The sequence below is a fragment of the Pituophis catenifer genome, unplaced genomic scaffold (assembly GCF_029215685.1).
Source record: "Pituophis catenifer annectens isolate HBS135680 unplaced genomic scaffold, rPitCat1.0.hap2 SCAF_7, whole genome shotgun sequence".
NCBI lineage: Eukaryota > Metazoa > Chordata > Lepidosauria > Squamata > Colubridae > Pituophis > Pituophis catenifer.
The window spans coordinates 19,973,897-19,996,528 of record NW_027256887.1 but is presented as its reverse complement, the minus strand read 5'-3'; the positions used below and the strand labels follow the sequence as shown (position 1 = coordinate 19,996,528).

At 37.8% G+C, this 22,632-nt stretch overlaps 1 protein-coding gene across 1 annotated transcript in view; it reads left to right on the top strand.

Annotated features, from left to right (window-relative positions):
* PLXNB2 (plexin B2) overlaps positions 1-18,035 on the top strand; it is a 110,028-nt gene extending 91,993 nt beyond the window's left edge. The window contains exons 29-35 of the mRNA XM_070947750.1: positions 885-1,039; positions 5,504-5,664; positions 8,896-9,043; positions 10,649-10,713; positions 14,556-14,631; positions 17,280-17,354; positions 17,931-18,035. Of these exons, the coding sequence (XP_070803851.1) occupies positions 885-1,039; positions 5,504-5,664; positions 8,896-9,043; positions 10,649-10,713; positions 14,556-14,631; positions 17,280-17,354; positions 17,931-18,035 (785 nt within the window). The remainder of the gene's footprint in view (positions 1-884; positions 1,040-5,503; positions 5,665-8,895; positions 9,044-10,648; positions 10,714-14,555; positions 14,632-17,279; positions 17,355-17,930) is intronic.
* The last annotated feature ends 4,597 nt before the right edge of the window (positions 18,036-22,632 follow it).

The window sequence follows — 22,632 nt, the reverse complement described above, 5'->3', positions numbered from 1 at the left end:
GTGTCTGCAGGTAGTCATTGACTTACAACTGTTCGTTTAGCAACTGTTCGAAGTTACCATACTGAAAAAAGTAACTTAAAACCGGTATTTGGACTTATAATCGTTGCAACATTCCCACAGTCATGTGATCCGAATTCAGGCACTTGGCAACTGGCATATATTTATAACAGCATCCCAAAAGACATGTGAACAACCTTCCCAGTCAGTTTCCAATTTGGAAATGGGAAGCTGGATAGATTTAACAACTGCATGATTCATTTTACTGTTGTAATTTGCTTATCAACATGACAAATAAGATCGTAAAATTGGGCACAACTCCGTTAACAACCACTTTGCTTACCAATGGACATTCTGGTCCCAATTGTGGTCATAAGTAGAGGAGTAACTGTATAAGTTACTATTGAATTTTGTGGAGATATGATAAACTTTGAATTGCTGGGATCTGCTTGAAATTTCTTAGGATCTATGAGCAACAAACAGGTGAAACTATATCACAAAATAGACATAGCTGGCTTTAACAGCAGACTTTAGGAAATACTGGCTTATTTTACTGTTTTTGTGTTTTTCCCTCTTCAAACTAATACTATCAACCATAGTCAAAAACAGCTGTGAGGGATGGAGAAGGGGGGATATTGAATACCCTCCCATTTTACTTTAAAGTTACCTCAACTTTTTCATTTGAAAATCTGGAACTTATAAGCAAGAATAATGTGAGCTTAGATTTTTCTTTCATTTATGAAATACAAATGATATTTATTACAGGCCATTAAATATGCCATTTAGTTGCAGTGCAGTGGACATTATTTTAGGCATGGCGATCAATTGCTCAATCCCTGGATTTCATTTCATCTGTTGATTGCTTTGAAATGTTATGGTTTATTCAGGACATGCTTTATTGGAAGAAGAAAATAAGATCTGGCATCTAGTTCGACCAGTAGATGAAGTTGATGAAGGTAAATCAAAAAGAGGGAGTATGAAGGAGAAGGAAAGGACCAAAGCTATCACTGAAATCTACCTGACGAGGCTACTCTCTGTGAAGGTAAAATTGACTGCCAAGAATCAAATTTCACTATGTTTAAATAGATAGTGAGTTTAGATGTAGAATTTTCCTTTAGGATTAAGATTTAGATTGAAAGGGCTGAATTCAGGTACAGTGATATGTAGAGTAGCTGTCAAGTTCCGGTAAAGCATGAGGAAAACACCAAAGAACACAGTCATGGGTTGTAATGCTTTATCTCCCTCACGAACGCCCAGCACAAACTGACGTTCATCAAGTACAAAGTCAGGATTAACCACGCAGTTCCCTCCCGACCATTTAAATCTTTCCCCAGCCCCGCCCAGCCATCCACGTGCGCGCCCCACCCCTCACGCTTCCACAAGCCGGGTCACACTAAAGCAAGCAGGGAAGGTAGCAGAATCCAAGCACCAGCCACACCCGGCTCATAGGCATCAGCCTACATCTCAGCCATGTGGCCACTTCACAGCTGTTTGGCAGTGATTTCATCAGTGGTAACGGGTCGGCTGGGTCTGGCTCATCCTCGCCCATCAGTCAGTCACACCAGCCGTCAGTCTGGTGTGGGTCTGGTGGATGTAGCATGCGGTGGGTGTTGCGCTCACCGGGAAAGGCAGTCCCAGCTTCTCTGTTCCCCACGGGAATGGCAGCCCCGGGGCGCCAGGCACACCAGGGCTGACAGTACCTGCATTAAAATTAATAGATTCAATTAAGCCTCATTGATGTTAAAGAAAGTCAGGTTTTTTTCATATTTGCTTATGAACCTATTGTTTGAAAATTCCAGAAATAATACACTATGTATCTGTTAGAAAACAAAGAATCCCAAGAGATAACAAACATTCCAGTGTTTTCATTTTCTTAAAAGAACATATTATTGACTGGTGTGCATAATAAGAGTTGAAGTAGGCTGACTCAATAAACTACCAATTGATTTATTGTGACCAGAGTTTTATATCTGTTGTTGTTGTTACTATATTTTCATTTAACATTTTTTAAAAAAGGAAAAAAAATAATTTAAAAAGATAGATAAAAGAGGAGTGAAAATACAGAAACATATTAAAAGACCATAAATAAAGAGGAAATTTACAAACATCATATAATTAGGTTATAACTTCGATTGTTTCATTAACTATTATTAAGTAATTGAATATATTACTTTTAAAATTACAGATTGTTTTAAAATTGAAGCAATATATAAATATCAACATGTATCAACAGCAGTAGTCAGCACAGTGTAAATTATACAATAATTTAATTTAATTTAATTTAATTTAATTTAATTTAATTTAATTTAATTTAATTTAATTTAATTTAATTTAATTTAATTTATATGCCGCCCCTCTCTGAAGACTCAGGGCGACTGTTAATAAGATTAACAGTTAAATTCTGCCAAACCTTCTGAAAATCTATTCTGCTTGTATAGATCCGTTAAAGGTAGAATATTAAAACTTTATCTTAATAAAAATCCAAATTTTAGATGTGATATAAGCCAATATATACTGACTTTGCAAAGACTGTAAAACCCTTACATTTTCCTTTTCCCTTTTTCTATTTCTGTTATGGCCATGTCTGAAGTACTGCTGGGATCTAAAGTCAAGTACATGAACCTCTCAGAGATCTCTTAATACAAATCATACTTAGCCATTGCAATATTTTTCCTCTAGTAATTTGAAAGGCTAATGTTATGTAGTTTTAAACTGGGTTTTTCAACATGGCATTTTGGGGTCTGAATGTAACTGCAGGCATTTCTCCTGTATGTTACCAAATTTCCTACTTCTCCTGACACTGTTCTTTTTTTTAAAAAAAAGGGGACTCTGCAAAGTGAACTCTAATCCTCAGTATTATGATTATTTCCATGAATGAACCTTAGCATCAAGTGGGCCCCATAACACCGCCCTGAGTCCAGTGGGAGAAGGGTGGTATAAAAATCTAATAAAATAAATAAAATAAATAACCTTAACAACTAAAAATTAAATGGGGGACTGCAGTTTGAAAGAATTCCCATTTCATCCCAAAAAGGAGAAATAGAAAGGAGGGCAATAAGATGATGTGGTAAGGAAAATCCTGATCTTAATTGACATCATAGCTTATTGCCAGCCATTGTTTGGAGTTATAGTCATTTCCAGTAGCCGCCAGAGCCCCAATTCTGAACATTTTCACCAGCCAAAAAAGGTGTGAATAACAATTTAATACTATTGTTTCAGTTCTGAAAATATTTGATTAAAGAAGAGAAATGTATTTATTTGTTTAGATGCATATATCTCTATGTTTTGGGGCTCTCTGTAATAAAAAATTAAAAATACCACAAAAAATGCAGTATAGCAATGATTAAACAAGTAGAAGCAACCAAAAACAGAAAACACTAGCTCATTTGTTTCCCCAGCCATTCTCACAAAAACGGTTCCATTTTAATCTATTTCTAGAATGCTGTTCTGTTCCTTATCTATTTCAAAGAAACCAAGCTCAGTTTAAACTTTAATTTTAAAAAGGGCCATAATACTGGGGCTTTTTTAAATTAGATATGTAGACTTATCCTCTATATGTATTTATTTAGGCTGTGTTGATAAATTCTAAATACTTGAGTTATCTATAATTAGGTATTGATAAATTTGGAAAATGGCAGAGTAGAATCCCATTGTCCTTGGTGCTAAATATATTTGCAGTCTCTGCATGAATAGCACCAATTTCTGCAAAAGATTCTGGATGTACATCATAGGTTTCTAGATCACGTGGTAGCTTAGAGCAGTTCCCCTCGGCAGAAGTTTATGCTGAATATGCAGAGGACTGTCCTAGGGATACATCATATGACTGATCTGTAGGAACATCCTGCAGGGTTGTTCATATAAATGGAAAGTTTCATGCCTAAATAGGGCTTAAATCAGTTTAAAGCCCAGGAAGAATTCCTCATGCGGTCCTCTTCTGTAAACATTAATATATCTATAGCAACTTGGTGTGTAATTTCATTTAAACTATATTGAAGTTCATTTGTGAGCTGTTTACTGATATATAAAATCTGCTTAACAGTATCTGCAAAAAAATATGATATGCAGAGCAGACAGGACCAGGTCAAATTTCATCAAGCCAAACTGATTTTCTATGAAAATCCTTGGTTTATTAGCAAGGTGTCCAATCAGATTGCACAAGTGTTCTTGCTGTGTTTATGCATCCCAATTAAATATGAATTATTTTCCAAAGGCAGGCCGGCCTGCCTTCCTTCCTTCCTGCCTGCCTGCCTGCCTGCCTGCCTTCCTATCAACATTTATTACAGAGACCAGCATTACAAATAAAAGCATTTAAAATAATAATAGCAACAATACATAAAAATAAAAAGCAGACAAAATAATATATTATCATTGGGGTGGATTATCAGTGGGCAGTTAGAGTCTGTCTAATTTTGCATACAATATAACAAAATTTGACTACATTCAAAGAAACTAGTTTGTTCTGATCTGATAACAGCAGTTGTACAAAAAAGAGATCAATATTTCCTGGTTATTTTATTAGGTGAGTTATTATAAATTGAGTTCGTGAATCCATATAGAAGATGCAGTATAGCAGGACATGAATTGTGGTTTTAATGGCTCCTTGTCTGTGGATATAATCTCATCTCATATGGAGTTTTTTTATATTGGCCTCCAAATCCACTGTAGGAAGTGCATTTCAGCATGCTAATGTTAATGCCCTTCAGATTTTTGGGACAGTTATATGATATAAGTATCTCACTACTTTAAAAGGAGGAGTTTGATGCTCAAAAAAAAATTATTGGGAAGAGCAAACTTATTTTAATGGATTTCCAGATCTTTGATGCATTGTTTGAGTGCACTAAGTGCACATTCAGTTTCTTTTTTCCTTTCTTTCTTTCTTTGTTTCTTTCTTTCTTTCTTTCTTTCTCTCTCTCTCTCTCTCTCTCTCTCTCTCTCTCTCTCTCTCTCTTTCTCTTTCCTTCCCTCCCTCCCTCCCTTCTATCCATCCTTCCACACACACTGTTATAAGAAATACGAACTTTCAAACTTTATTATAATAAAGTTACTAAATCATTAAAAAAATCAAATGCCCCCCCCCAAGCTCATTACTGTTGTTGTAATATATCCAGAAAGCTCAGTTGTAAGTGCATTACTCTCCCACCAATTCCTGCTATTGGCTGCTCATTTATTTCAGACTAGAGTTGTCTGTTCTCCCTGAGCCACAATGCTGAAATTGCCACCTCTTTATAAACAGAGCTGAGAATTATTCTTTCTGAAGTCCCTGGAATATTTGTTATGACTGTTCATTTTTATGTTCATAAGAGCATTTACAACCCATTTATAGTTGAAAAATGCAGCACTTGGAGCCATTGTGATTCCGTGGCCATTTGGGATAAAGTCTTGTACAGATGACTATAAGTCAATTTTGGGAGCATTCTTATAAATTGAAAGGATCTGCTGGAAAATGTTACACTTAACACCATAACCTGAATTTGTTTGTATTGTGTGTGTGCTTTCCCCACTTTAGGGTACACTTCAACAATTTGTAGATAACTTTTTCCATAGTGTACTTGATTCACACCATGTTGTTCCACCAGCTGTGAAATATTTCTTTGACTTTCTTGATGAGCAAGCAGAGAAGCATGACATCAAAGACGAGGACACTATCCACATCTGGAAAACAAACAGGTAGCTGGGGAGAAAAATAGCACATAATTAACTATGTTTCTTTTCTTTCTTTTTATTTGTTATTACTATAGGAGTGGGACTGATTGGGGTAGATTGTAGGGGTGACACTGAAATATAATGTTATCATATTTTATTTATTTATTTATCCATATATTAAATTATTGTATTTTATTCCAATCTCATTTTAAATTGTACATTTATTCCAATTTCATTGTTTTTTTTTATCGGATTTTAGTAATAATTTGTGTTTGGAACTCTGCACTTTGATGTGACCCATGGGCTAATCAATAAAGTAAACAAACAAACTAACTATAGGTAAAATAGGGAGTAAGCAAACTTTCTCTTAAGCTTCCAGAGAAGGGTTCAACAGTTTTCCAGATATTAATTTCAAATCTTTATTGTCAGTGCACAACATATGTATAATGAGATTGGTTGAGCTCCCTCAGTGCACCCCCCAACACAATACAACTCACAATGAAGACAGAAAATCCCTAACCCAATAAATCATATTAACAAAATACCCAGTCCTATTGCACCAATGTGAACATATTACATGTAGCGCCAGCCCTGCAAGTCCATCGTACCAAGTAGTTAGGATGTTATTTCACATTCAGGAGTCTGACAGCCCACGGATAAAAACTGTTCTTCAGCCTGTTTGTGCGGCTGGCTATGCTTCTGTATCTCCTTCCCGATGGTAGGAGGATGAAGAAGTGGTGAACAGGGTGTGAGTCATCCCTTTAGATTTAGATTTAAATTTTATTGAACTTCTATACCGCCCTTCTCCCAAAGGACTCAGGGCGGTGTACAGCCATATTAAAACACATATAAACCACAAAATTTAAGAACAATTTAAAAACAAATATATAAAATTTGGCCCACGAAATTAAAAACTAACAAATACCCAATTTAAAAATTCCTATTAGGCCAGCCCAGCTTGTTGGAATAAAAGAGTCTTCAGGGCGCAGTGAAAGGTACGGAGGTCGGGGATCATACGAACCTCTAGGGGCAGCTCATTCCAGAGGGCTGGTGCCCCCACAGAGAAGGCTGTCCGCCTGGGTGTCACCAGTCGACATTGTTTGGCCGACAACACCCTGAAGAGCCCCTCTCTGTGGGAGCGTATTGGCCGGTGGGAGGCTATGGGCGGCAGAAGGTGATCTTGTATATACCCATGTCATAAGCCATGGAGCTCTTTAAAGGTAGTAACCAATACCTTGAATCGCACCCGGAAGACCACCGGGAGCCAGTGCAGCTCGTGCAGGAGAGGTGTTACATGGGTGTGCCATGTCGCCCCCATAATCACCCGCGTGGCTGCATTCTGGACCAGTTGGAGCCTCCGAGTGCTCTTCAAGGGGAGCCCCATGTAGAGAGTGTTACAGTAGTCCGGACGGGACAAGGGCATGAGGATTTTCCTCACTCTTCTAAGGCAGCGAGCTCTAGCAATCTCATCTAGTGGTATCAGGGAACAGTCCACGATGTTTTGTGCTCTGCTTACCACCCTCTGTAATGTTTTTCTATCCGCGGCTGTCAAACCAGCATGCCATACCGTAATGCAATAAGTGAGGACACTTTCTATTGTGGACTAGTAAAAGGAAGTCATCAGTTGTTGTTCCACCCTGTTTTTATGCAAGACCCTAAGGAAATGGAGTCTCTGTTGGGCCTTATGTGGGCCTTATCCCACATTTCTTCATTCAAGATAGCAAACACAGGATTCTCGCTTACTTTTATCTCAAAGCAGCAGGTCTTGAGTTAGGTTGGGGTCTGAAAGTACAATTTCAGAGCCCAATCTATTCTAGAAGTATAATTCAGTCATTGTCCTGGGCTGAAGATGGTTTGATTCTAAGACTTTCCAAACTAGTTCAGTGTTTTAACCACTACATCACACTGGCTGTTCTGGGTACTCATATTGCTCAACCACAAACCTTGAAAATTCAGACCAAGAACCTCAAAATCCAATGTAATTTAATTTATTAAATTTGTAAAGCTGCCCAGTTCACCATGACTCTGGGTAGCATAGAGTATTGAAAGCAGATTTAAAAAAAAACCAATTACTAAAAAATTAAGTGATACAAAGATTTGGTAAATGAAAGAAAAATCAATAGGAATATGTTCAACAAACTATTAAAGGGAAATGGTGGAAACATTAAACAGGAGATTGGATATTTCCCTAATTTAAGCAGCCTTTTGTTACAAAGGAGTATACAATTCACCAGGCAGTTAAGGGTGAACAGTCCCTCCTTCTTGTGATATCTGTGAAATTCACAAATACTAGGTTCACAATAAAACCCAACACTGCAGTGGGATCATAGCAAAGGATTTGTCTATAGGGTTTTCCAGCTGTTCACTGAATTCACTAGCCCAATTTTCCAGAAGAGAAGGGTTACTCACTTCTGTTGCTATTGCTTGCTAGACCTGAAAAGTCTAGACGTGGCAGAGAATATGTGGCAGCCCAGATTCTTTCTTGTTTCACTTTTGACTACCAAAAGTTGAGCTCAATTTGAAAAACTTTACCTTAATTCTTTGTGCAGATGGACTTTCCTTTGGAATAATACATGTCAGCAACATGAGCACTAAGCTTTTGCAGTTTGACTGAGTAGTCAGATCCTTAGAACTACATACAAATCTTTATTACGGAGCGTAGAGCTTTTGCTAATAAGCCTTTCAGCATTTCTTTGGATCATGGAGCATTGGAGCTAGATTATTTAAATTCTTTTTAGTATAAAAGCACATTCTGGAAGCTTGTTAATATATCATATTAAGGTAGACATGTTCTGGGTTACTTAGAATAAATAAGCTCTTTTGTGCACTCTGCTTTATTTCTTTCACTTGTGCTCCTCATTAAATAAATCAAGAAAACTCTATCTGAGACCTGCTTAGCATTTGATGAAACCACACTCTGCTTTGTTGCTCTCCAAAAAACCCAAATCAGCATCAACAAGTCCATGAATAGAACATTGAGTACAATAGCAAGCCAATCAACTTTTGATTATTTAATTGTTTGTGTTGCCAAGAAGCACAAAGCAGAAATAATAAGAATGTATTGACATACATGTTTGATCCTATTCATCCAAATGTCAGGAATTCCTGTTTATGATGATATGCAAAGAAACCTAGTTTGTACCTACCTACTAATAATAACACTTTTGCTTGTTATTGCTTGTAACACTTTGCTTAGTATTACCTTTTCATTCACTCCTGAATACCAGTTTCAGTTATTTCTTGTTTTCTTTCCAGCTTGCCCCTTAGGTTCTGGGTGAACATATTGAAAAATCCCCATTTCATTTTTGATGTTCACGTTCATGAAGTAGTAGATGCTTCCTTATCAGTCATCGCACAAACTTTTATGGATGCTTGCACAAGAACAGAGCACAAACTAAGCAGGGTAAGGCTTTATCTTCAGTTCTATGTCTCTGATACACACAGGAATCTGCAACCACTTCCCTCAATCCTATTGCACTAAAATCCAACTATAAAGGAGTAACTTGAAAGGAGTTAAAACTGAATACATCTCGAAGACACCAGGTTGGGAAGACTAAGTCTTTAATTTATTAAAGGCATTAATTCATTTTTCCATCACCTGTAAGGGATATTTATGCTGCTTCACAGAATCAGGGATATTTATTTCCTGCAGTTTCTATAATGCATCTAATAATAGAATATTTTTAGTTACTTAAAAATAATGATGTCACCATTACTGACTAACAGCTACTTGTCCCTTCTGTCACAAAAGCTGTCAGAGGTTTCTCTCTACCTGTTTCTCTGGCATCTGGGCTTTTAGTAAATCCTCCCAAAATGGGTGGCGTTACTAAATTTTTCTCTACTTGGTTTCTTTCTGGTATTCCTGATATCGTGAAAAAAATATGCTGAGTCCAGTCAAACCTTCTTGTACCCAGGGTTGAAGAAGTCTAGTAGATGTTGTAAGAGAGGGTACCTAGAAAGAGAGGTGGTAGTGGAAAAGGTAGAGGACAGAGAAAGAACCACAAGTTGCTGTTACATTTGAATAAACACATGAGCAGGAGGTAGCAATAAAGAAAATGTATTCTGACGCTTCAGAATACTGATGCTCAAGGAGTGTTAATCTGCTCTTCAGAAATTGGATTCTCTATAGATGTTTTCATGGGCTGCTAACTTCACCTACTGAAGAAGAATTGCTTTCCCAACAGCAGCAACGGATTTGGGGGAGGGGGGGTAGTCTATCTCTTTCATGCTTGTTTTGAAAGATAAATAACTTTTAAACACCATGACTTTTCTTCTTGCTGTTGATAGACCATATCAATATTCTGCTTTCCAAATGGTGTGCGGCTGCATCCATAAAGGAAGGAGAAAGTACAATATGATGGCCTCAGTACAGTGGTGAAATCCTACCCGGTTCGCACCGGTTCGGGTGAACCGGTAGTAATAAAATCTACCGGTTCGGGGAACCAGTAGTAAAAAAAGCTATCGGTTGGTCCGGACCGGTATTTCCGACAATCAGCTGTGCCGCATGATTTACATTCGCTAGAAAGCAGGAAATCCTGCTTTCTAGTGAATCTAAATCGTGCGATACAGCTGTTCCCCCCCCTTTGCTGTTCTACTTACCTTCAAAAGGCTTCTTTTTCCACACGAAGTACGCATTTGGTGCACAGTGCGCATGCACGCGCATGCAGCATGCATTTGGTGCACAGTGCGCATGCATGTGTAGCATGTGTTTGGTGCACACTGTGCATGCGTGCACAGCGTTCATCTGGCATGTACCGTGGTTACACGGGCATCGAAGTGGTGGCGACTGGCGGAGGATTTCACCACTGCCTCAGCATCATAGTCAACAAGATGGGTAGAACTTCAGTCATCGAGTAGATGTTGACATACATATATCTTGTTACCCATGATGCTGTGACATACACCTTATTGAAGGCAATGGATTTTCTACCTCAAATTTCTTCAATGCTAGGAAAAAACAAATATATGAATTCCAAAAAATCAGATTTTATTGCTTTCTGTTTTACAGGATTCTCCAAGTAACAAGTTACTCTATGCAAAAGAGATCTCTACATATAAGAAAATGGTGGAGGAGTAAGTAGAGAGAACTACAAATTATTATTTTATATTCTCAAGGACAAAATGTTTGTTTCTCGCATCATATCTCTGCTTAGGGGCAAGTTGGGTCTTAAGTATGTCCTGAATAAAAATTATCAAGATAAAAATAATTTTACTAGAATATTTATCATAATAAAAGTGACCTGGAAATTAGGCAAATAAACTCAAATAGTATAGCAGTAATATATTCATTTTCAAAATAGATAGCAATTTAGCAATGCCAAATGAAACTGAATTAATGTGTAGAATGATTTTTCAACATTTGAATATATTCATGGCTTTTAAAAACATCATGATTTTTGCCTTTTGTATTTTATTCCAGTATTTCACTGTGATAGCTTCTACTTTTTGATTCAGGCATGTTTGTTTGTGTGTAGTATGGATTTAGGAAATAAGATACTTACTTTAATTCCCCATCCAAGAAATACTTTCAAAAGTGAAAAAGTATGACAGCATATCTGTCAGGAAGCAAAACTTCCTGTGGCATGAATTTTTATAAGGTATCATCTACTCTGAGATAAAGTTTTTCTGGGTAGGTTAGAAAAGACAGTTTTTCTTTACTCTAAAGAAGTCACTGAGTGGGAGATCAATAAAAGCAACAGAGAACATTTGGGGCTGAATCAAAACGAGAAATTTGGGCTTGTGGGTGCTTTAGATGGCTGCACAGATTGTTCTACTGTATCTTTTGGTTTCTTGCCTCTCGAAATGTGCTATGAGTATAGCAGATACTCTAATGAGCCACATCCTTATTACAGTATCTCCACTAATGAATCCATTTGGGAACTGCAATGAAGCATCCTGCTAAACAGCTGATTAGGAAAGTCATGCTGGATCATACTGGTATTCTTCAATTTATGACCATTTGTCCAGTGACAATTCACAGTTAATGACAGCGCTCATGCCCAAAGTTAACATATGCAAGGCGGCATATGTTGGCTGCACCAGGCCTTCTTCCTGAGGCCACATACACTGTTCTCCAAATCATGTGCTCCATTCCTTCCCCAAATCAAGTGCCTCATTTTTATGCTCTAGAAACGTTCTGCTCTTCTCCAGGACTCACAAGAATAAGAACAATATTTGGAAATTATCAGGAACCCTGTTGTCATGGTGCTCTGCAAGACTTCATTCTCCAAATTGCATGTACCAGTCCTTCTCAAATTATGCATCTTGTTCTCGTGGTTCTTCAAAAACCTTCTGGTTTTCCCCAATTCTCAGAAGGGCAGGGGTTCAATTTGAAGAATGAGGACTTCCAAAGCACTGTGAGAACAGGACTCCTACCATTCTTCAAACAGCACATCTGTTCTTGTGAGACCTGGGGAAGACCATAAGGTTTCTAATGGATCACTAGAATGGGACATGCAATTTGGAGGAATGGCACAAGAGATTTGGAGAATGCCATAAAAGCTTCAGGAAGAAGATTTGGCAGGACCAGAAGCTGCCTTGGATACAGTAGGGTCAGGCTGATTGCATCTTAGCAGCAGTAGGAAAAAGTGAAGGTCAGCTGGGCAGAGTAGAGCCTGTGAAATATAGGGTGATGGGCAGCTGGGGCTTATATGATCATATCCTGCGTTAGACTTCCCAGGGCTTTCCCTCATCCCCCCCATGGCACACCTCACACTATTTCCCTGAGACTCAGTCTGTTTAATCTGTGATTTTAGATTAATGATAGCAGCCAGGGTTGTGGTTTCTTAAGTAATATGGTCATGTGACATCTCGCTTTATAACCACATAACTGAGTGATGGAAATTCTGATCCAAATTGTGGTACAAGTCAAGCCTATAAGCCTTTAGTGGGTTTAAGAGCAGCCATCCACTGAAATGCTTATGTTCAAACCAAGGGGCAAGGAGAAATGGATGCATTAGAAGCTCTAATGACTTGAAAGCTCTACAGAAAGTCACTTACCTCTATGTCTTATCAAGCATCCTATTGGGCTAGTCCTGGTTAGCTTATAAATCTCAAGTGTTCTCCTCCAATGGTTAGAATGGGAGAAAGGCTGGCATGGAATTTGGCTGTAATACCACCAGATAGATAGCTTATTAGCCATAAGCAGACCCTTAACCAACCCATAGGCATCCTAAGGTTTCTCTGCCAGAATTCAACAGCAAAAAGGGAACAGTTTTGACAGTCTATTTATTCATGAATTTTTTCTAAAGTTGAAAATGATGATAAAAATGGATGTCTCCCATCATACTTACATTTCCAACCAAAAATATCCCAAATGTGATTTTTCTAGAGTTTAGACCAGTGATGGCGAATCTTTTCGGCACCGAGTGCCCAAACTGGAACATGTGTGTGCATGCGTGTGTGTGTGCACGCCGGAGCACCGGAAACCCGAAGACGGGTTGGTTGGCGCGCACATATGCACCAGCCAGCTGGTCTTTGGGTTTCTGGCGCTCTGGCACGCACAAAGACCAACTGGCCGGCATGCATGCGTGCACTAGGAACCAGAAGAACAGCTGGCGATGGTGCACATGCCCACAGAGAGGGCTTAGACAGTTAAGAATAAGTATAGAGACAATAAGTATAGAGTCTCGATGGTTCAGCAGACTAAAGTGCTGTTAAATGCTAGCACTTAGCTGCCAGCTGCCTGCAATTAGTGCAAGTTTGAATCTAACCAGGCTCAAGGTTGACTCAGCCCTCCATCCTTTCAAGGTAGGTAAATTGAGGACCCGGACTGTGGGGGCATTAAGCCAATTTTGTATAGAACAACACCACTTAGAGGGGCCGAAAGCCCTAATAAGCAGGTATATACAAAAAAGTATGCAGGCTATTGCTATAATGCATTGTAAGCCGCCCTGAGTCTACGGAGAAGGGCAGCATATAAATTGGACTAATAAATAAATAAATTATTCCCCTAAAATAGACCAAAAGTTGGTTCTCTCTTCTCATGACAATAGCAGATAGTTTCTTGTAGACTACCCCTATAATATTGCTAATCTCTGGCCTACAGTAATGTTTTTATTCTGCATCATAAGAAACTATTGCTATTCTGATTCATTTTAGCTGTCAATAATTGCTCTAAAAAACCTGCAAAATCCAGCATGGAGAAAACCTCAGGTCCTGACATTAATCTATAAGGAGGATATCAGATCTTTTTAAACAAATGCACCAGGAATGGGTTCTAAAAATTTTTACTACTGGTTCTGTGGGCGTGGCTTCTTTTGTGGGCGTGGCTTGGTGGTGGGGTAATGTGACTGGGTGGGAGTGGCCAACTTTTTTTTTTTTTTACTTTTAAAAGCATTTTTTCTACAACCGTAAGAGGTTGCAGAAAAAAATGCTTTCAGGAGCCTCTGACAATCAGGCAACTCAGCTGGGATCGCCAGAGGCTTTTAAAGGCATTTTTTTTCTACAACCTCTTCGCCGCAGAGGTTGCAGAAAAAATGCTTTCAGAAGCCTCTGACGATCCCAGCTGAGCCGTGCGATCATCAGAGGCTTTTTTTTTTACTTTTAAAAGCATTTTTTCGGCCAAAGAGGTTGTAGAAAAAATGCTTTTAAAAGTAAAAAAAAAAAAAAAGCCTCTGATGAGGTGGGCGGGGTAAGTGAGCGGCGACCGGGCCGGGGACCGGTTCGGGGACATGGCCAGCCAATGTTATTACTGGTTCTCTGAACTACTACAAATTTTTACTACCAGTTCTTGCGAACCGTTGTGAACCGGGAGCAACCCACCACTGAAATGCATCCAAGATAAAAATCAGCAACCATCCTTTAAAAATTCTAGTTCAATATAGTAATGTCTATTAAGAATATGTCATAAATTCAGTACAAAGTGTTGAAGTATTTTTAAAGGTTGTTATTTCAACGAAAACATTTTTTTCTAGTTATTATAGAGGTATTCGCCAGATGGTACAAGTGAGTGATCAAGATATGAATACACATTTAGCAGAGATTTCTCGAGTAAGTACAAAATTGGAAACAACCCTTTTTAAATGTACCTGATAAAAATAGAACTGCTGGGTTATTTGTTTTATCTTGAATTATTTGTACCATATCTTCTATTTTATTTCATAAAATAGAAGATATGGAGTTTTCCCCACTTTCTGGAGTTTTTCCCACTTTCCCCCCCTCCCCAAGGTTTTGGCATTCCTAATAGTTTAGTTCAGTGGTTGACCACACTTGAGGTCAATGGGGGGGGGAATCTTTAGTGGTTTCAAACCAGTTTTATTTTCATAGTTCCCTGAGTCAAGTTAACCAGATCGAACTGACTGACTGACTGACTGATTGATTGATTGATTGATTGATCCATCTCTATTTTATATGCCATTCAAGCCAACGAGCTCAAAGTAGCTTTAAATAAGACATAAACAATGTGGGGTTGGGTGGGAATCAGCATTATTCTGACCAACAACCACAACATCCAATCCATAACAACTATTTTATCAACAGTGTATTCTCAGGGCTCTCAGGAAAGGACCCAACCAAAACTTTCTTGCAGCATCTTTTGTTATATCTGGTCTACCCCAAAGCATCTTAAATTGCCCCCAGAATCAAACTTGTAACTAGAAATCTCTTTCTGATAAGATGGTATCTAGGAAAATCTATCAGTTTCCATCATTAGGTAAGCCATTGCATTCCAAACCAGATGAAACCTCTGAGTGGTCTTCAAGGGTAGCCCATGTAGAGTGCATAAAATTAGTCAGCATGCATCACTGTGGAGTAGGGCATCCTAAAAAAAGGCTGTAACTGGTTTGACCAGATGAAATTGACCAATGCTTTTCCTAGCTAACTTTTCTTCAAGTAGCAGCTTTGCATCTAAAATGACCCCTAAGTTACAGGACAGAACCAGAGAGTCCAAAATTGGATTATCTCTGGTACCAGAAGGCTTCTGAATTCATAACTAGTCTGTTGTGCTAAGATTAAGCCCGAATCTATTCATCCTTACCCTATCTTACCCAATAGCTTCATATGGATGTTAAGTACAAGAGTATTGGCTCCCTTCTCACAGGAAATAGTACCTCAAAGGCACTCCAGTAACATACCTTGCCTGATGCTGTACATCTCCACCCCAGACCACCCCAACGATGCCCTTGAAGTGATGTCCCGGTGCCTGGAGGCCGTGCGGATCTGGATGGGGAGGAATAGGCTCAGGCTCAACCCATTCAAGACCGAGTGGCTATGGTTTCTGACGTCCTGATATAGTCAGTTGGCACCATCACTGACTATTGGGGGCGAATCACTGGCCCCCACGGAGAGGGTACGCAACTTGGGCGTCCTCCTGGATTCACAGCTGTCTTTAGAAGAGCACTTGATGGTCGTGACCAGGAGAATTTTTCATCAGGTTTGCCTGATCCGCCAGTTGCGTCCCTTTCTGGATCGGGACTCCTTACGCACGGTCACTCATGCCCTCGTCACCTCCCGCCTGGTCTATTGTAACACTCTCTACATGGGGCTCCCTTGAGGAGCACCCGGAGGTTCCAACTGGCGCAGAGTGCGGCCACGCGGGTGGTAATGGGAGCGACATGGCGTTCCCATGTGACACCCCTCCAACGCAAGCTGCACTGGCTCCCGGGGGTCTTCTGGGTGCGCTTCAAGGTTTTGGTCACCACCTTTAAAGCTCCTCCCACCAGCCGGTATGCTCTCATAGACAGGGGCTCCTCTGGGTGCCGTCGGCCAAACAATGTCGACTGGCGGCCCCCAGGGGGAGAGCCTTCTCTGTGGGGGCACCTACTATCTGGAACGAGCTCCCCTGGAGATACGGAGGATCCCGGATCTGCGCACCTTCTGCCACGATCTTAAGACCTTTTTATTTCACCAGGCGAGCCTGGCCTAACTTTCTCCCTCTTTTTAAATAATTTTTATTATTTTTTAATATTTTTAATATTCAAAGTTTAATTTGTTTTAAATTGATTGGGGTTTTTTAATCTGTCTGGACCAAACTATTTAATTCGATTTTATTTATGCTTTTTAAATTTTGTATGTATGTATTTTATTGTTGGCTGTTCACCGCCCTGAGTCCTTCGGGAGTAGGGCAGTATATAAATCAAATAAAAGTAAAGTAAAAAGTAAAGTAAAGTAAAGATGCTATCAAAAGCCCCTAAAAGGTCTAGCAAGACCAGGGGAGCTGCATCTGTTTATCTGTCTATATCTATCTATCTAAGAGCAATCAATGTAATGTTAATACCAGCCGCAAACTTGAAACCTGCTGTAAGGGATCCAAACAATACATTTCCTCCTACAGTAGTTATAGACCTACTATCTTCTCCACAATCTTCCTTAAAATGAGGAGATTGGTGTTAGAAGACTAATTGAAGCAGCTGGCAAATACATCTGCAGTGTTGGTTTCTGCTTGAGGTATTATTTATTCTACAGTAATTCCTAAGATTGGGACAACAGTGTAGTGGCTGTAACAAATCAGCAAACAAGCTTGGTGTGATATTTCTGACAAAAAAATGAATCTTTACTTCCTTATCAACCTGGACAGCTATTAAAATTGTGGCTAGGAAGAAGAACAATATTACATCTGGTGCATCTATATAGGTTTCATTAAAGTTCTTGTGCAGCCAGCTCTATGTTTGACACCGTGTTTTTCTTGTTTAATTTAATAGGCCCACACAGACTCATTAAACACCCTTGTGGCTTTACACCAGCTCTACCAATATACTAACAAGTACTATGATGAGGTAAGCTTCCACCACTGAGTTTGTTTTATTATTATTCTGTAGAAAGTCATGAGATGGGTAAGATCTAACAAGCTGAGTTGCCTCCAGGATGATAATTTCCTGGTTTACCGGATGCTTGGCTTTGACCAAGAGACTGTAATTCACATATGAGGAGAAATATACACCTTTAAAGCATGTTCAGAAGAATCCCATCTCTAAATATAGGTGTGTTTCATATGGTATTTTATATCCAAATATAACAGATTTCTTGATTACATTAAACAAGAACAGTGAAGAGTTGCTTATTAACAAAATGTCCAGGAGGCCTCAAATGTAACAAACCTGGCTTACCGCCCTTGAAGTAGATAGAGAATACATTTTGCCATCCATTTGATAGTAGTTTCTTCTCTTACATTTTGAAAATCCCACTGCTTACAATGAGGAAAATAGCTCTACAGATTCATTTTAGCAGGAAAGGTTCTTTCTGATTAATAGATAGCACCCTTTAAAACCCCTGGAGTATATTTCTCAAGAAATACTTATAGGATCATATTGTAATATCTTGACTTGAATGTTCTCCTCTTTATTTTCTTTTAGATTATAAATGCACTAGAAGAAGACCCAGCTGCACAAAAAATGCAGCTTGCTATTCGATTACAACAAATAGCAGCTGCTTTAGAGCATAAAGTGACTGACCTTTGATTTGAAAGCTGCAATAAAAAAGTCTGATCTGAAGATGTGTAAATTCATTCTCCCTAATAAGAAAATAGTGTTCTATTTTTTAATGTGTAATTACAATTTTAAATGAAAAAACAAAAGGCTCCTTTTTTATATAGAACCACTGTAATGTAAAGAGTTTTTACTGTAAATTATGCTTCTAATTAAAATCTTGTGTGGTGTATAAATGAATTTCCAGAGGGACGTGTGGGAGGTCCATAGGGGGAAGGGAGGGTGGGGGGCAGTTATACTCATTTAATCAAATAATACAATTTTTGAAACATCAGCGTTTTTTAGAAGTCATTATGCTAGTAAAATCACTACCTATAATTTCTTTATATTTTAAGCAATATTTGTACTAGAAAAAACAATAGCATATTGGAAAGATAAATGCAATATCCCCTTTTAATTTCAATAACTGGAAATAGCTTTTTTTCCCCTCTTTTTTTGAAAAACCAGTCATCAATCTTCTGCTTTTGAGGAGGATATAAACAATTATTTGCAATGACTTTCCTTTTAGGAGATTGCAGTGGATTGGGGTACCATATTTTTTTTACATTCATGTGAATGTTAAATGCTAAAACACGTGGTTGTAACTACTGCCCCCAGACCCACTTTTTCACAGTCTAAGGAGATGATGCTGTAGGTCTGTTGTGATGGTTTGGGGTTTTTTTAATCTTGGAAGGTTCTGCAAGTCTCTAAGAACATAACTTTCAATCTTGTGTGCCAACTTTAGCATACAACACAAATACTCAAATTTTGGATGGTGTTTATATTCCTCAGTAGGAAATGGGATGAAGTCCCAAGGTACTTCTAAAGAGCCAAAGTTGATCCAGTGTACCATTGGCACAAAGGGAACCAGAAAGATAGAAAACCCTTTTCTCTGACTTTGAGTAAAGTGATTGTTACGCATCTCAACCTACTGTTACATTTGGAATCTGCAATACCCACCATGGACAGTTACCCTTGAGGCATAGTTTTAGCTGTATCAAGGATAATGCAACGTTCAAGGCTGCTTTTCTGAGTTAGCAAGTATCCAAGATTCAGAAATACCTGGTTCTGGATCTGGATTAGGCTCTTCTTATTTGCAGACCATTTCTTAAAATCTCTGATGAAAAAACAAATTCTATTTGTTCAAAAGATTGTCAAATCAAACTGGCTTTTCCTTTTGTTCTTTTTTAATTGTTAATTATTATATATGCTAATGTGCCTTACTTGTACTAATTATGTGGATCTGAATGGTTTTGTAAAGAGAATCATATCAAAAATATTTATGTGTGGTTTGATGACTTTTGTGAGAAAATTTGACCAGCAGAATGCCTGTAATTAGCTTTTTGCCAATAATGTGCAGTTTGACCTGATTCAAATATGTGTATCTTTGTTGAAATGGTTCATAGGATTTTTAAAATGAATTTTCACATTATCCTGGGAAGATTGCTATTAGATTGTTTTAAAACACAAGTAGAAACAAAGAATACCCTGTGTCTGAAATACTAATTGTAAAGAAATTCCATGCCTTGTCAAGGATAAACACTGAGCCTTGGAAAACTGCAGTCAATAGAATTATTACCTTTGCAGTTGAAATTAAAGTACCTTATTGAGTATGTAATGTGTGTGGACAGTATTAGCTTATAGGCAAGTTTATAAAATTTGATATGTAATCTTAAAATGTTGTGTCACACATGTATACACACATAAGCAATCTTGGTTACATTTATTTTTTACAATAAGGTGGATTATTTTGGTCAATTCAATAGCATTTTCCAGATAGCTCTGTTCTTTGGTACCTTAAACTTGCTTTGCTCTTAACATGATAACAATTTTATTTGCTACCTCTATCTGTATTGAAGTTGATCTCAGCTTTTGTCCTGATGTCGGTTTTAAAATGTATTTTATTAATCTTTTGATTTCTGTAGAGTGAATTACAGACTGTATTGGCTGGTGACAATGTTCATTGCCTACTGTAGGGGAATTGCAGAAGCAAAAGAGGGAAACAGCATATTGCTTTTCTTGTTTTCCTTTTGTTTTCATACATTGTATGCACACCTTAGTATATGGAACTATGAATTGTTTGGATGAGTTTACCTACGAATTCTGGGTCAAACTAAGCTTCTTTTACTCGCCTTCTGACTGATCAACAAACATGCTTACCTGCTTTGTTTTTGTCATTGTTTGTAAATCCTGTTAATTGTAAATCAAATACAAGGGGTTTTTGTTTTCCACAAAGCATTTTCCTTGAATTTTTAAAGTTTCTTTTTAATTCTTTTTTAAAAATAGATCTTTGAGTTGGCTTTTCATTAAGATTCCTCTGTAACTGTGATTGTGTATTAGGTCACAAGTTAATGCCTCAGGAAAAAAATACCTCTAGTTATTAAGTTGTGAAAGAGCTATAGTAGCAGCAAGAGTCTTTAAAAAGACATGGTCCTCAGATCCTTGAATATTTGGTTTAAGCAGAAACTGAGCTGCTTCTCAAACTACTTTTCAATATGTTGGTGATAACAGTGATATTCAATATGCTGACTCATTTAATGTGTATTCTCTCTAAATCAGCAAAGGCTTTTTTAGATAAATTCCAGATAAAGATGTGTGTTAGATTTTGACTCAATATTTTCTGCTTATGTCTTACAACATTTAATGCTGTTACTAAAGCAAAATACTGCACAAACTGTACAATCCCATAAATTTCCAAGGATTTCAATGGGATCAGATAATAACTCTTTACGTTTGGCTCAAAGAAGAGCTAATTCTGAAATCCAATATTCCAGTGAGTGACTGAAAGGAGGTTACATGCCCAATGAACATTTTGAAAGCTAAATCTATCTTTCTCATCAGGCAACTGTAATTTATGCAAGGAAAATCTCACAGGAAGTTGGTGCTGAAACTGAGTACTCTTATTAAAAGAATGTATTTCACATCTTTGAAGAATTGAAAATCACAATTCAAAGCAGCAGCAGCCCACAAATTGGTATAAAGTTTCTGAGTATTACAGTAGAAAGCAATCCTTTTCTAAAATAAAAATAGACAGGGAGGGAAGGTTGAAAGAGAAATGATCTTTCATTTTCATCTGAAAAAGATCTCTTTTTTTCCATCAATCCTGTTTTGAGTTTGTTGTAGATCATAAGACTGCATTATGATGAAGCAATATAGTTGATTTGATGAAACAAGGAAGGCAGGACTCTTGAAACAAAGACAATTTGCCTTCAAAATTTTTATAAGAGGAATATATAATACTATGTCCATCTTAGTATTTATCTGTTTTTTAATAGCGATCGGGAGAAAACAAAAACAGAAACATAAGGGACAAATCTTTCAGACATTTGAGAAAGCATCTTAACTGCTAGGTCCAGTAGTCCAATATTTATATATTAGATTATGAAATTCAGCTGATCCAGATTGGGGAATTTGAGAGGAAACGGAATTCAAAGAGTAAGGAAAAAGAGATGCAAAGAATTTTCAATAATAAGCTTCAGTTTTAGGGTTAGCAACATTATTTTGCATCAAAATGTTGATAGCCTGAAACAGGAGTTTATTATTGCTTGTTTTAAAATGCTGTTTTAAAAATGATGCTTAAAATTATAAAGTGAACCAGTAGAATGAACAAACAGAAATAAATAACTTTTCCTTGTTTTTCATTCATTCTTATCATTCCACCCTATTAAAATATATAGTGATTAAAGATTTAAAATAAAATAAGACTTAAGGATAACCTTAAACGAAAAGACCCAAGAGAGCTTAACAGAATTAAATGATTCAACCAACATTCTATATAATCTGTGGGATGAATTGCTTTTTGAATCAGAAAAATGTCTTTTTTTTTTTTAAAGACTTAAAAGTATTTATCAGAAGACAGAGAAAAAATGATTCATTGCTTGGGTAGAGCACAATAATAGCTCCTTTTTCAAGTTTTCTATAGCCTGGTTTTGAAGAGGAAAAATACTACCAAGTCACATGCTGTGTTTCTAAAATCGCCTTTTCGCTCTTCTAATTCTGAACAATGTTTGGGGCTAATTTAATTCTCTTCAAAATGGAACGTTGAGTGAAATGGTTACTCCCCCCTCCCCTTTTAATCCTCCATGTAGCAAGAAAGAAATGAAAGCGGGAAAGTATCCCTTTGATACCCTTAATCTTTTCTCTCCTGTAGCTTGGACCTATTCAGTACAAGATCACACTTGCTGGTTCCATGGCCTGAGTGCCAGTCCCTGAGATATTAAAAAAATATGTGTTTGCTGCAGCTGAGCATAGGTAGGTTTGTGATGGTCCTGTCAATTGTAAAGTTGCCGCAAGAGTTTTCTAGGAACCTTACTCTCTAATGGGTCTTGATCAGTTTCATTGCTTCCCCCCCTGCTGTTCTATTCTGTTCTGCTTTGCACCTTTATGATTCTGTTAAAGCCTGCTTAAAACTGCATTCTCTTTTTCAAGCAAATCAAATGCATTAGAACTTCCATCACTGGTGGGCCAATGTTTGCTGCAGGAGGGAAAAAAAGACCAGGTAGATTATTATTTTTATTATTATTAAAAAAAATGTACATGGAATTGTACAGTATTCCTATCCCAACCACCTTTTCTTTCAAGGCAAATAGAT